Here is a 16,479-nt window from a genome sequence, read left to right as displayed (position 1 = left end):
GACTCATCAGAGTATCATCAGCAAATCTGAAACTAATTTTATACTCTCCATAGACCACACTTTCTGCCTTTCCCATTCAAAAATTTTTGAAATTTCTTGAAATATAATATTGTAATGAATAGTTTAGTAGAAGTAATATTGCCTTGTCAAAAAACTATTTTCTTACTAACTTTGTTGCTTTATAATGACATTCAGTCTTTTCTTGTCTTTTACTCCCATTGAGTCTTGGTACCATACAGTGCAGTAGGCAGTACTATCCCTTCGTAAAATATTCTCTATACATTTATTCCAAGTGCCCTACTCTCAAACAGTTAATTCATACCTCCTAACACTTCTTGTTTCCTTCACCCTAGCTCAAGCAACTTTCCTCAACTTGTCTCTAACTCTTCTACAATGATGGAGGAGAAAATGTTGACCAACTTCTGTATGGTGCCTCAGATCTAACAGAAATTAGAGCCAGGGTGAAGGAAGCACAATCAGATGTGGTAGTGAAGGATACTTGTTATGAAGGAGCCTTGCTCCTAACCAAATTGTCTAAGTCATGCAGCTGATCCTCATAAAGCAAAGACAGGAGTACTTTCTCTTCTCCATTGGGGACCAAGGGGCTAAGAGAATGGTATTTACCTAGTTGTTGTGTTTACCTAGTTGTGAAATTCAGGACAAGAGCCACACTAGGCTCATGCCATCCTATCACCATATCAACTTTTATCTAGATTTTCTTTAAATTTGTTAATTGTTTTTGCACACACAGTCTCATCCTTAAGTTCATTCCACACTGTTATACTTCTGTGGGGGAAGCTATGTTTCTTGATGTCTCTTCTGCAAACACTCCTTTTCAATTTCCTCCCATGTCCTCTTGTGTCTCTCATATCTGGTATCATAAGGTCTTCTCTGTCCAACTTTTCCATTCCTTCCAATATTCTATATATTGCTATCAAATCACCTCTTTCCCTTCTTTTTCTAGTGTAGTCAGGCCCAATCTCTTCAACCTTTCCTTATAACTATACTCTCTTAAGCTTCCAGGCATTTTAGTTGCAGCTCTCTGGATTTTTTATAACTTTCTTGTATCTTTTTTCAAACTTGGCAACCACACTAATGCTGCATACTCCAATCTCGGACATATCATCGTTGTTGTCAGTTTTTTATCATATCTTCATCAATATAGGAGAATGCTAATATAGGAGAATGCTATCTTGATGTTTCTCAGCAGATTATATGTTTCTCCTATAATTTTGTTGATATGCTTCCTAAATGACAAATTATCAGTAATAATTACTCCTAGGTCTTTTTCTTCTGCTCTTATAGAGATTCCCTCATTCCCTAAGTAATAGTTGGCAACTGGTCTTCTCACACTTTTTCCAAATTCATCACACTACATTTTTTTGTGTTAAACTCCATGTTCCACCTCAATGACCATTCATTAATCTTAATTAAGTCCTGATTTAAAGCATTGCAGTCCTCTTCATTTGTTACTTTCCTCATAATCATAGTGTCATCAGCAAAAGGGTTCATGTAACTTTCTACACCTTCTGTCATATCATTTACACAAACTGTGAATATAATAGGTGCAAGTACTGAACCTTGCGGGACTCTGCTTATTACTGTTCTTCAGTTCAACCTGCTGCCTTTAATTACTGTCCACATTTCTCTGTCAAAAAGTCAGTCATCCACCAAGTCCTCCAATTTTTCCAATTTCCATATTAGTCTTCTGTGCGGAACTTTATCAAATGCTTTCTTTTTCCTTACTGGTACTTTTCATTACTGGTACCAACGCAGAACCCTGTGGAACCACACTTAAAACTTTTTTCCAGGCTGACCTTTGATCCTTAATTACTGTTATCTCTCTACCTTCCAAGTAGTTCTCCATCCACTTTAGCAGCCCCTCTTGCAATCCTGCAAACATCTTCAGCTTCCATGATAACCTCCTATGCAGTACTTTGTCAAATGTCTTTTTGAGATCCAAATAAATACAGCCTGCCCAACCATCTCTCTTGCACAATATCTGTAACTTATGAACAGAAACTCAACAGATTTGTAGTACATGATCTTTCTCTTCAAAAACCAAATTGTTTGTTTGTCAACACATTGTTTTCTTCCAAACATTTGATCCATTTGTCTTTTATAACTTTCACATATCTTACCCACTACACTTGTTAATGATGCTGGTGTGTAGTTTGAAAGATCTCCCTTATTTCCTCCCTTGAAAATCGGCACTTTATCCACTCTTTTCCAGTCCATTGGGACCGTTCCCTCTTTTAATGAATGTATTATGATTCTGCAGATCTTTTTGGCCAACTGTTGACTACACTCCTTTACAATCCAATTAGATGCTATGTCTGGGCCTGTTGCTTTCCTTACATCTTCTTCACCTCTTGCACCATAACATTTATTTCACTCAACCTTGCATCAATCATCTCTACATCCTCCTGCTCCTGAAAACTACTCTCTCGTAAAAACCTTCTGGAAACAGTTATTCTTCACTTCAGCCATCCTTCCTGCCTCTTCATATAGCACTCCATCAACTTGTAATTTATTTATTAAAACTTTGTTCTATTACTTCCCATTCACATATCAGTAAAATAGTTTTGGTTGGTCTTTGCATTTGTCTATGATGTTCTTTTCATAATTTATTTTCTCTTCCCTGCATATTAGTACATATTTATTCTTTTCTTCTGTATATTTCTTTTACTGGTCACCTCTTTTATTTCTCCTCCATCTATTCCATGCTCTTTTTCTTTCTATTCTTATCTCCTCACATCTTCTGTTAAACCAGTCATTTACTCTTAAATGCATTTGCAGATGTCTTTGGCACATATCTCTTTGTGCCTTCATTATGTATCTCAAGCAAACTGTTCCACTTTTCTTCCACTCCCTTTGCTTCATCAAATTTACTCCAGTTAATCTCTTCAAAAGTATTTCCTTAATTCACTGAAATTTGTTTTACTATAGGTCCACCTGCCTTTTGTATAGTCCTCTTTCTATCCTTCTTCTATTTCCTCTATACCAAACTCAAGTAAAATGTGGTCACTCTTCCCTATCTGGGTCCTGTAGTTGAGGTCTTTAATAATTTCTGGTTCTTTTGTGAACAACAGATCCAATCTTGAGGGTTCTTCATTTGTTCTGAATTTGGTATTTTCCTTCAACCACTGTATTAGAACATTGTCCATAACTGTTTTCAGCAACTTGTTTTCCCAAGGTTCTGAAACTGGCAATGAACAATATTATGACACAGTGGGTTGAGGAATACACTAGATACAGAGGAGGAGAGGAGCCATCAAGACTTGATTTGGTATTATCAAAAGAAACAGATATTATAGAAGACATGAACTATAGTTGTCCATTAGGAAAAAGCAACCATGTCATGATAAGGTTTTGTATTAAAGAAAAAAGAGAGAAAAGTAGATGTGAAGATTATAAAAGTGAAAGATTTAATTATGGTAAGTCAAATTTTGAAGAAATGAGGAGATACTTTGGTGAAGCTGACTGGAGTACACTTATCACAGCAAGTAATGTGCAAAAGAAGTGGGAAACTTTTATCAATATTTATGAGGAAGGAGTGAAAAGATATGTACCGAAAGTAGAGACAAAGAGAAGATATAACAATGACTGGTATAACAGAAGATGTGAAATAGCCAGGGAGGAGAGGGAAACGGCATGGAATAGATGGCGGAGGAAAAATACGCAGGAACTATGGCAAAACTACACAACTACAAGAAATTAATATGTAAGGGTTATTAGAGAAGAAAGGAAAAAATTATGAGAAAGATGTTATGGACAAATGCAAAGAGGAACCAAAACTATTCTTCAGATATGTGAACAGCAAAATGAAAAATAGAGAAGGAATAAGCAGATTGAAGGTGAATGGTCAAATGTGTGAGGATCCAGTTGAATTGGCAGAGATACTGAACAGGAGTTTTCCATCAGTATTCACAAAAGAGAAAACATTTGTGTGGCAGAGTGAGATGAGTGAGGAAATGGGTCTGGAGGAAATCCAAGTGACTGAAGAGGATGTCTAGAAACAGATAGAGGGACTAGATGTTAGGAAGGCCCCTGGACCTGGTGGAGTGTCAGGATGGATACTAAAAGAGTGCAATCAGCAGTTGACATGGGTAATACATAATATTATTGAAATCTTCCTAATTGAAAGCAGAGTTCCAATTGAATGGAAGAGAGCCAACATAGTGCCAATCTACAAAGGTGGTAGTAAAGAGGAGCCCTTAAACTATAGACCTGTGTCTCTAACAAGTGTGGTGTGCAAAATGTGTGAAAGATTGGTGAAGGATAAATGGATGCAGTACCTAGAAGGAAATGAAGTGATAATAAAGCAGCAATTTGGATTTAGGAGAGGGAGATCGTGTGTTACAAACTTACTGAGTTTTTATTCTAGAGTGGTGGATATAATGTTTATTTAGACCTGAAGAAGGCCTTTGATAAAGTGTCACACAGGAAATTGTTGTGGAAGTTGAAGCATAATGGTGGGCTGAAGAAGGCCTTTGATAAAGTGTCACACAGGAAATTGTTGTGGAAGTTGAAGCATAATGGTGGGCTGAAGAAGGCCTTTGATAAAGTGTCACACAGTAAATTGTTGTGGAAGTTGAAGCATAATGGTGGGTTAAGGGGGGCCCTGCTGAGATGGATGGAAAATTTCTTGACAAACAGAGAAATGAGAATGGTGATAAAAGATAAAAAAATCATGGAGGGAAGTCATAAGTGGAGTACCCCAAGGCTCAGTACTTGCACCAATCATGTTTGTAGTCTATATAAATTATATGACGGAGAGTGTGAACAGCTACATGAGCCTTTTTGTGGATGATGCAAAGTTGCTGAAGAAAGTTGAGAGTGCAGAGGACTGTGGAACGTTACAAGAAGACCTGAACAAGATATCAGAGTGGATTTATATATGGGAAATGGAATTTAATTTAAAGAAGTGTAAGGTAATAGAATTTGGAAAAAGTACAGGAAGAGTAAAAGGAAATTATGTGTTGAATGGTGTAAGGTTGATTGGAGCAGAAGAGGAAAAAGGATCTCAGTGTTATAGTGACTGGGAACCTGACCCCAGAGAGACACATTAGCAAAATTACAGGAGAAACCTATAACTTGTTGAGAAGAATAAGGCAGGCCTTTGCATATATGGATGAAGAGATGGTCAGGGGGATGATCGTGTTGCTGATAAGACCTAGACTGGAATATGCAGCAGTAGTGTGGTCACCATACAAGAAAAAGGATATAAGGAAGTTAGAGAGACTTCAGAGAACAGCTACGAAGATGGTACCAAGTATCAGGGACCTGTCATATGAAGAGAGACTGGAAAGGCTACATCTACCAATGTTGGAAAAGAGGAGAGAAAGGGGAGAGTTAATTGCGATATATAAAGCAGGAGGAGGTGGACTGGAGCGACTTAATGGTCTGGGATACACGGGACATTAGAGGACATGGGAAGAGGCTGAAGAGGAGTGCTTGTAGAAGAGACATCAAAAAGTATAGTTTCCCATATAGAAGTATTAATGTATGGAACAGTCTGGGTGAGGAGATAGTAAATGCAGAAAGTATATATATTCATATTCATATTTTTATTGACCACAATTTTTTTTTTTTTTTTTTTTTACACAGCACAATATACATTAAAACATAAAATGGTCCACATAATATAGAAACTAACACAAATGTGTGCACAAACCTACCTAATAAGGAAAAGCTCCATGTTAAAACACTAAACATTAACGCACTCTACATAAATTTTTAAAGAAATTAAGAGTCTAAAAACAAAATAACTTCTGAAACACAGTAATAAAGCTAATAAAAACAAAGTTCATTTTCAAACTAAATGTAAAACCTTAAATAAAACTGGTAAGAATTTCATGAATTATGGTACAGACTCTGGCAACGTCAGTCCTCTCTATGAATAAGTTTTCTAAGGTTGACAAGTGGTATCGCTGACGTATATTTAAAGTTTTGGCACAATCTTCCACTACATGTCATTCAGTTTGTATCTGGCCACAGGAACACAGGCGTTCTTCCACTGGCAAACGACCTCAGCCTCATCTGTTCCAGCGGCCTTCCTCAATAGTGAGGGAAAGAGCACTGACTCGAAATCTTGTTCATGATATTCGTTCACTTTCATTGATTTTCAACTTAGTCTTATATATCTGATGTACTGCCAGATCAGGATTTATAGTGTTGTACATTTTTACTCTATTAGACTCAGAGGATATTGTCTTTGACTTAAGATCTTCTATTGCGTTCACTATATCATTAATATCATTGCTTATCAGATCCCTAATGTACTTCGAAGTTAACGTGTTATTGTCCAGGGTGATTCGAATAGCATGAGACAGAGGATCATCAAACATCTCCTTCCTATCCTTCCACATACCACTGAAAAATTTGCACTGCTAAGACAGTATGAGTGAATGTAACGAAGGGTACCCAAGTTCCAATAAACACAAATCATTACATGTTGCTTTTCTGACATGGATTCAAGAATATAAGTCCACCTCCTCCTGCTTTATATATCGCAATTAACTCTCCCCTTTCTCTCCTCTTTTCCAACGTTGGTAGATGTACATGGATTCAAGGCTAAGTTGCATATTAAAAGGTATGGTGATAGGACAGCACAAGCATAGCTCTTTTCCCATAAAGCACAACTAGGTAAATACACCTGCCCACACTCTACTTCTCGCACTGTCTTTACATGAATAAAACACTACTTCTGAAAATTCAGCTGATTAAACTAGGGAGGCTAGATGAATACTGATTGCTTTATTGTCAAGAGCATCTATTCTACTAAATACTGAGTGAGACTCAAATTGAATGGATGAGGGAAAGTAAGGAAATTTATGTGGGGAATATGAGTAATTGTGTGGATAAATATCATTCTAGAAGCTTCAGGCTGGGTAGCTTCATGTCTGGGACATGTCCAAGTCGCGCCCCCAACTCTTTCTCTTCTCACCTCTCTCTCCCCCTCTTTCATTATTCTTTTCTCATTCATTCTTAGTACTTCCTCCATTTTATATAGTGTTATCTTGCTACACACAACAAGTGTCATTAAAGAATAGGGCATAGTTATCTGGAAGGTTGTGTTGAATTGATAGATGGAGGAATTGAGTTTTTGAAGCATAGACCAATACTAAGTTTGCTCTGCTCCAATCAAAAATTTTAGAAAGATCAGAAGTCAGGCATTCTGTGGCTTCTCCGTGTGAGCTATTTACTTCCTAAAGGATCAGATGTTTATGAAAAGATGTGAAAGAGTGCAGGGTGGTATTATCAGCATAGGAATGGATAGTACAAGAAGTTTGGTTTAGAAGATCATTAAGGAATAATAGAAAGAGAGTGGGTGATGGGACAGAACCCTGAGGAACACCACTGTTAATAAACTTAGAAAAACAATGACCATCTACCACAGCAACAATAGAATGGTCAGAAAGCAAACTTGAGATAAAGTTACAGAGAGAAGGAAGCTGTAGGAGGATAATATAGAAATCAAAGTTTTGTGCCAGACTCTATCAAAAGCTTTAGATATGGCTAAGGCAACAGCAAAAGTTTCACCAAAATCCCTAAAAGAGGATGACCAAAACTCAGTGAGGAAAGCCAGAAGATCACTAGTAGAGTGATCTTGATGGAAGCCATACTAGTGATTAGATATACCACATCAGGTTCATAAGCCTGCTGAAGATAAGGGCCAGGGAAAACATCATTACTAAGGATCTTAATGGTTAGCATGAAGTACTTTGAGGGTGGAGAGAAAGGAACAAACCCTGAATCTTCCAAGGTAGAGTTTTAGCAAAGCTTTGAGAGAAGAGTTCAGCTCTAGAAATAGATGAGATGGCAGTGGTGCCATCAGGTTGAAATAAAAGAGGGAAAGATGAAGAAGTAAAGTTATTGGAGATGTTTTTGGACAGGTGCCAGAAGTCACAAGGGGAGTTAAATCTTGAAAGGTTTTGACACTTTCTTTTAATAAAGGAGTTTTTGGCTAGTTGGAGAACAGACTTGGCATGATTCCAGGCAGAAATATAAAGTGTGTGAGATTCAGATGATGGAATGCTCAAATACCTTTTGTGTGTCATCTCTCTATCATGTACAGCAGGAGAACAGACTGTGTCAAACCAAGGTTTGGAAAGTTTAAGTTTAGAGAAAGAGTGAGGAATATATGTTTCCATGCCAGATACTATCACAAATACCATATCTATGGAGATTAGGTGACTCATCAGGGTACAAGGAGAATCTAATCTCGGTGTGTGCTTAGCACACAGAGACTTGGAAATGATAGTCATTCCAAGGAAAATCAGAATAATACCTCTTCAGGTTCCCCCCAATTAACAGAAGAAAATGCTAGAGGCACCTCTGTTTTGGGAGTTACTGAGAAGGGATTGGGGTGATAGGACAAGATACAGATATGGGGTTGTGATTGGAGCCCAATGGAGAAGATAGGGTGACAGCATAAACAGAAGGACTAGAGGTTAGGAAAAGGTTAAGAATGTAGGGCTTATTTCCAAGACAGTCAGGAATACAGTGTTGCACCAATTGCTTTTAGGTTGTGGAGGATAGCAAAGCCAAAGGCTAGTTTACCAGGATGGTCAGTAAAGGGAGAGGAAAGCCAAAGCTGGTGGTAAACATTGAAATCTCCAAGAATGGAGATCTCTGCAAAAGAGGAGAGAGTCAAAGATGTATTCCACTTTGAATGTTAAGTAGTCAAACAGTTTTTTATAGTCAGAGGAGTTAGGGGAGACTTATACAGCACAGATAAATCTAGTTTGAGAGTGACTTTGCAGTCATGGCCAAATGGTAGAAAATTTTGAAGATTCAAGAGCATTAGAACAAATTATGTTGTTGAACACAAAGACACAACATCCAGCTTTGGATTGAAAATGAGGATAGAAAAAGTAGGAGGGAACAGAAAAGGGGCTACTGTCAGTTGCCTGAGACACCTGTGTTTCAGTGAGGAAAAGAAGATAAGGCTAAGTAGAGAAGTGGTGTTCTACAGACTGAAAATTATATCTCAATCTGTGAATATTGTAGAAGTTACTGAAGAAAAATTGAGGGAGGGTGTCAAGACACTAAGGGTCAGTACCAGAAGAGCAGTTCAACTTGGGGACATTCTTGTTTCCCTGCCCAGATGGGAACTCCAAGGCTGGTGTAAGAGTCACCATATTGAATTTAGAATTTTGAATGAAGGGTGTGATTCACCTACGGTCATCTGCTGGTCACCCAGCCTGCCATTCCTCTACAGAAAGAGCTCAGAGCTCATAGTGACCAATCTTTGGTTGGGACTGAGACCACTCACACATCACACACCGGGACAACGAGGTCACAACCCCTCAGGTTACATCCCATACCTACCTGCTGTTAGGTGAACAGGGGCTACACATTAAGAGGCTCACCCATTTGCTTCACCATGCCCGGGATTTGAACCCCAGGCCTTCTTGGTTGTGAGCTGAGCGTGCTAACCACTACACTACGTGGTGCGTGCATGTAATTAGGTGCATGTAGTTTTGTGTGAGGAAAGAGATTTCCAGTTCATTAATCATAAGATTTTTCAACTATCTTCATTTGAAAAATTACTAGTTCCTGTCACTGCAATAATTCTGATGTATGACTGTATGTGCCTCCTGGTGAAACAAAATATGGTGCTGTACTTATATGGTTTAGTACTGTATCAAATTATTAAACAGACATCTCCTCTTACACTCTAAACCTGCAGAGAAGCATCAAATCAGTATCTGTGTGTATTAAATGTTACTGTTCACTATGCAACAGATTCCTTCATGAACTATGTTGTGTTTATAACAGGAATATGTAAATTTAAGTGAGAGTAATCAGTGACTTATTTTTCAGAGGAGCAGCCATTCATCGGTGGGTGAGCGAGAATGGTGGTGGGGCAGGCAGTGTTGGCTCCTCCCGGCGTGGTGGTGTGACCAGCATGGATCATCATGACATGACTGGGGATGGCATACGGGATCTTATTGTGGGTAGAGATGATGGATCACTAGAAGTTTACTCCTATGAGGATGGAGATGAGGCAGAGCCAACCCTCAGGTTCTCCATGGTAAGTTAGAGAGATGTATGTAATCATTTCATTCATGTTTTGGTAGACATATTTTGATTTTTATTGTTATTTATCTATTTATTTTATTTTATTTATTTATTTGTTTGTGTGTGTGTGTGTGTTGTTTTTCACTGAATCAATTCACATACAAAATATATGATAGAGGATACAGACATGTCACTGATTTCCTTCAATGATTTTATAGTGAGAAATTTTACTTTATCAGTTAATATACTTAATATACTTTTAAACTTGACATTCAGTTATGATTAGGGATATGGTGGGTAAAGGAGTAAATACATATATGCAAGATGTGGTAGCTAAAGGTGAGGGCTTGGAGCAAGCAAGGAGAGAATTTGGATAAGGAAGAGCAGAGACTCTTCTGCCATGACCATCCCCAAAGAATTCAGAGATAGATGACGGGATGGAATGTGGTGACCTCACTGCTCACCACACTGTGGTTTATATTTTTTGTGCCACATTCAGGCTGGGGAGTTAACATTATAGCCACATCTGAGACATAAGTCATAGAGTGCATGTCTCTGCTTTCCCTGTGTGTCATGGAGACCACAGAACAAATCACTGTGCTACTTTGGCTTGTTATCTACAAGCAAAAGATATGTACACCACACTTTGGTTAGATATCTACAAGGAAGAATATCTACACCATACAAATTCTATTTTAGACTCATATCAACATAGTAAAACACAGCATGTATATAAAATAAAGAAGATGTACTCGAAATATTGAAAATTTTTATTTCATATATGTTTTAGCAATAAACAGCATGCACCTCAGCTAAAATGTCTGCACAGTACAAAATTTAATTTGAATATCTACATAGTAAATCACAATATTATGCATTATATATAACAGAAAATTTAATTGAAACAGTAAAAAATTATAAAATGTCTAATTTAATTGAAACAGTAAAAAATTCTAAAATGTCTAAAATGCGTAAAATGTTTATTAAAAATATTCTAGCGATAAACAGCACATACATCGGATGAAAATGCTAAATATAAGTCAGGAGCTTCTTTCCTCATCATCCGCCAGCAGAAGTAGTCAAGATGGGATTGAAGTGTTCTTTGATTGCAGCTTCTCATTTTTTTCAATATACAAATCTTCGCATCAAGCCATGTTATTTCAGTTCCTTGTGTATGTGGTCCGGTTTTGGGATTGACATAATTCTGCTGATGATTTACGGAAAAATTATGAAAATTGAGTTGGTTCAAATTAGAGTAAGCTCTCCATTCATCGGAATGAATTACTGAGCCTTCAGCGACTTCTCGCTGAGTAATTGGCAGAAGTGTCTCATGGTCTCTTCTTTGGACGTAAAAATATCAGCAATCTTACCTTTTCTTCAAACCAAACACCCAAGGACTATCAATGTGTCTTCCATGGTTACAGTTATTGTTCACTTCAGCTTCAATGTCTATTGAATTTGTTGCCCTGTCTCATTGCAACATTCAACCTCTGTTGTATTTTCTACATCCTGCAAAGCGTACTTCATCAATTTGTACAGGCTCTTCTTCAGTGCCCACCATATTGCCATGATTCTGGACTGAAAAATCGCTGTACAAACTTCTCTGCACATGTTGAACCAATCGCATATTGCTTCAGTGCCTCTGCCAGTTAAACTTTGAACCAAATCAATTCTAAAATTTGGCAAAGAGAGAGCTTGCAATTTAGTTTGTTATTTAAATCTGTGAAGTGAAAGAATACATTGCCTCTGCAATGTATTCTTTGACATCCACAGTTTTTGTAACGAAGAACGGGAATAAATTTGCTGTTTCTTCTTTTCCGAGCATCTTTCATCTCTCCGCCACAACGATGACATGGTGAAACACACTGTTCTTCATCCAAAAGTTCATGTCTTCTTAGTTTCATCACTGATTTCAGTGTAGAAGTCTTCTACAAGCATCTTGAGGGCTATGTCAATGCCTGAAATATAAAGGAGGATTTACTAAGGTTTGTGGAATTAAGAAAAATAAATAACTGGTCTAATAAACATTTAATACAGGGAAGCCACAAAACGCCTGACTTCTGATCTTTCTAAAATTTCTGATTGGGGCAGAGCAAACTTGGTATTGTTCAGTGCCTCAAAAACTCAATTACTCCATCTGTCAACTCAATACAACCTTCCAGACAACTATCCCCTCTTCTTCAATGACACTCAACTGTCCCCCACTTCTACACTGAACATCCTCGGTCTGTCCTTTACTTATAATCCAAGCTGGAATCTTCACATCTCATCTCTAACTAAAATAGCTTCTATGAAGTTAGGCATTCTGAGACATCTCCGCCAGTTTTTCTCACCCGCCCAGCTGCTAACTCTGCACAAGGGCCTTATCCGTACATGTATAGAGTATGCTTCACATGTCTAGGGGGAGGGGGTTCCACTCATACCACTCTTCTAGACAGGGTGGAATCAAAAGCTTTTCGTCTCATCAACTCCTCTCCTCTAACTGACTGTCTTCAGCCTCTCTCTCATCACTGCAATGTTGCATCTCTAGCTGTCTTCTACCGTTATTTTCATGCTAACTGCTCTTCTGATCTTGCTAACTGCATGCCTCCTCTCCTCCTGTGGCCTTGCTGCACAAGATTCTTCTTTCTCTCACCCCTATTCTGTCCACCTCTCTAATGCAAGAGTTAACCAGTATTCTCAATCATTCATCCCTTTCTCTGGTAAACTCTGGAACTCCCTGCCTGCTTCTGTATTTTCACCTTCCTATGACTTGAATTCCTTCAAGAGGGAGGTTTCAAGACACTTATTCTTCAATTCTTGACCACTGCTTTGGACACTTTTCTGGAACTGGCATCTCAGTGGGTTTTTTTTTTTTTTATTGGATTTTTGTTGCCTTTGGCCAGTGTCCCTCCTACGTAAAAAAAAAAAAAACTTTGAAATCTAGGAAAAGTAGATTACAAGCAAATTAGAAATTAGGTAACAAACAATAGATAACACACCAAAGCTGTCTGGAATGATGTCTGTGGCGGAATGAAGTATGCTGTTGCCACATGTACCTTGTTGACTTGGGACTGGACCTTCCACCCATGCTTCAGGCTCTTTAACCACACATTCTCTCAAAAGCAAGAGAAGTGTTTTCCTTGCTTTTCTGCTGTGTTGAAGTGGGATTGGACCTTCCACACTCAAACAGACATTCCACTCATGCTTCAGGTTCTCTAACCACACTTTCTCTCGAAAGCAATTAAGAGAAGTGTTTTCCTTGTTCTTTTACCACACATTCTCTCAAAACCAATTAAGAGAAGTGTTTTCCTTGTTCTTGTACCATGTTGATTGCAGCATAAGTTGCAGATTGCACATCAAAATAGATTCATGAGACGTAGATCGCAATGTAAGTGTAGATATCATACCAAAGTAGATTCATGACACATAGATAACAAGCCAAAGTAGCACCCAAAACACAATGGAGACTGGGGTCACTCTCATCTGTGTTTTTTTTAGAGTGAGGCAAGGCAATACTTATGGATTTGATACCCTTTGTACCATGATGAGTCAGTGAATGTCCATAGATATCTTATATGTGAGACAAAAAAAAAAAAAAAGGTGTGAGAAGTTGGATGTACTATGTTCACTTATTTTTATCAAGTAATAACAGGTTTATATAAAGGTTAGCTCCCTGGAAGTGCTTCTCTTTCAGAGAGGTGCTGAGTGACCTCTGTATTGTGATTGAATATAGTTAAATGTGAAACAAAGATAAGAGGAAAGGATGAATCTCAATTTGTTTGGATGTGTGAATAAAAGGAGGTCAAGTTTACAAAGAAATAAAATGAGAAAAGTAAGGACCTTTTTGGTGAGGCAAAAAATTCAGCAAGATTTGAAGGAGTGGAATGAAATCTCATTTGGACACATATGAGCAAAAATCAAATTTGCATGAAAACTGTGAATGGTTTTAAGTGCTTATGGATCTTGAAGTGAGAAAGATGGAGATGAGAAAGAAACTTTCTAGAATTGTTTTATGAAGTGTAAATATGAATATGGTATTACTAGGGGATCTGTGTGCTGAAGTTGAGAATGTAATAATGTTAAGTGTACTTGGTATGCATGGAGTATCAGTAAAAAATTAAATTGAAGAAGAATTAAAAAATTTGCATAGAGCAAGAGTTGGTGATAGCATACCTTGTGAAGAAGAATGTTTATAAGTATTCTTTTATGAGACAGACAGGTTGAAGGGTTGATGATTGTGATGATGGATTGGCAAATGTGTCCATAAATGTAATGGAACAAATTTTGGAAGTGAGAGTTTTGGAAGTGGGAGGAAGGAAGTATGTCTAATTCGTACCTTGTGGAGGGAAAGGATTAAGGTTAAGGGAGTTGAATGTGACAGGGAAGCCTTGAAAGAGAATGAGTTGGGCAAAGCAGAGAAGATAATAGAATATCAGGAGAATTTATGTAATTGGAATACAGTGACCCAAAATCCTGTCCAGATTGACCATGGCAACCCATATACCTTCATAAACACTCCTATTTAAAATTCAAATTAGATTTAAAAGGCAAAAGCAGATATAGGCTTTTTTTTTCACCTCAATTAAATTGTCTATATCTCTGTGATTTTCTTAGCCTTAGATGTTAATGACTTAGGTATTCTATACACAGGATTAATACTTTAATAACATTTTGAATAGGTATATTGGGGAAAAAATTGTGTGCATATCCTTGGCGACCCAACTTTTGGTCATGACCCAGAGGTTAAGAACCACTATTTTAGATGATGGGCTGAGGGAGGGAAATGAATGGTGTAGTGGAGAAATAAGTGTGTGGCTAAAATTGAAAAAAAGCCATGTATGTATATTAAGTATAGATGTAGAGATGTAGAGAGAAAAAAACTGAGCAAAAAGGGTAATGTGTGATGCAGACATAAGTTCAAATGAGAGTGGATTAGGAGGCTCATGAAAAGCTTCCAAGTGAATAGGAAATTATTTTGGAGTGAGGTGAAAAGGATGGAAAAGAGAATATGTGAGAAAGAATAGAACATGAGTGCAAAGGATGGTAGATTGCTGTTGGGAAGAGATGGGTAAAATATTTTGAGGGATTGTTGAATTTAGAGGAAGATGGGAAGCCTGACATTGTTGCAGTTGAAGTGAAGCAAGAAATTAATGTCTTTGGAGAATCAATAAGTTGTAGACCTAAAAAGAGGATGATAGCAAGTGAGCTTGGACATATTTGTAGTAGAATGTGTGAAGGGCAGCAAACTAATTATTGTTGAGTGATTATTATGTGTGTTTCATGAGCAGTGTGGTAGTGATTGATTGAACAAATATATGCCTGATTCCAATGTATAAAGATGATTGTACTACCTTTGCATATGTACTAATTTATTATTGGTTTTGGACATAAGTCTACTGGATGTTGTAAGATGTATGGTAAAGAATTTATTAAGATGAATAAGAGTGTTCTAGTTGAATAATAATTGTTATAGGTAATCATAGTTCTCCAGGGGTTGCCAAGGAAACATGTTGTTGTAAAACTGCTGCAGTATATTGAAATAAATTAAAAGAAATGCTGTAATACAAAGGACAGAGCAGTATGCCGCTAAGTCTGGGTCTGAGGCCACCCAAGACTTGACTGGTGGACACAATGTGGCTATGTCTGAACCAGGACAAGAGTGCACAGGTACTGATTTCTAATTTGGAAGAGGATGATGCATAAATCAGGTATTCTCTGGAAGACAGGTGTGTGAAAGGCATTTGACAAAAGGCCATTAGTGAATGTAAAGAAAGCATATGGCAGATATGATAGGATGGGTTCGTGAACAATTTTGAAATTTTACAAGTTAGGTGATTATTAAAGTGTTAATGTGAATAGAGGAATGGGTTAATGGCTCTCTGTTCATGTACAGCTACAGATCTGATGTGATGTATAAAGCTAATGGGAAGACCATGAATGTCATGGATGGCCAGTGAAAAGAGAGCTTTTGTTGAATGAATATCTGTAGAGTAAGGAAAGTGAATAGAGATTGGTTATGAGTACATGTGTGGTGACATGTGGTGACAGGGTTTTGACTGGAGGGTTTTCCATATCTAGTCAGGTCATTCTGAGAAAGATGGATGAACCTTATCATGTATCTCCACATATTAATTTTGATCTGTGGATAGTCATTCTTCTCACTCATGCACATTTAAGGAGTCATTTAATGCCCCTATAGAAAAATATGAGTAACAAATAATCTGGTTTGCATAATAGAACACTATAACTTTTGTATGCTTGACCTTGAAGCAGATTCCACTCTGAAGCATAGTTACTCTATGTCCTGTCTGGTTTCAACATGTATGTTCAAGAAATGTCTGTGATTACTTATTTTATATATTTTTATTTCCAGGCATGCAATGAAAGTGTGACCTCAGTACAGGGTGCAGTTGTAGGAAGTGCTGGTTATGATGAAATTGTAGCATCAACATACACAGGTGAGTTGTA

At 37.6% G+C, this 16,479-nt stretch overlaps 1 protein-coding gene across 5 annotated transcripts in view; it reads left to right on the top strand.

Moving 5' to 3' along the window:
* Positions 1-16,479, top strand: part of LOC135093160 (Bardet-Biedl syndrome 7 protein homolog) — a 301,301-nt gene that overhangs the window by 253,562 nt on the left and 31,260 nt on the right. For all 5 annotated transcript variants that reach the window (XM_063992082.1, XM_063992083.1, XM_063992081.1 and 2 more), the window contains 2 exons: positions 9,832-10,042; positions 16,385-16,469. In XM_063992082.1, coding sequence (XP_063848152.1) covers positions 9,832-10,042; positions 16,385-16,469 — 296 coding nt within the window. The remainder of the gene's footprint in view (positions 1-9,831; positions 10,043-16,384; positions 16,470-16,479) is intronic.

The sequence above is a fragment of the Scylla paramamosain genome, chromosome 42, assembly GCF_035594125.1.
Source record: "Scylla paramamosain isolate STU-SP2022 chromosome 42, ASM3559412v1, whole genome shotgun sequence".
Classification (NCBI taxonomy): domain Eukaryota; kingdom Metazoa; phylum Arthropoda; class Malacostraca; order Decapoda; family Portunidae; genus Scylla; species Scylla paramamosain.
Note: the sequence above shows the minus strand (reverse complement) of the source record. Positions and strands in the feature narration are given on the sequence as shown.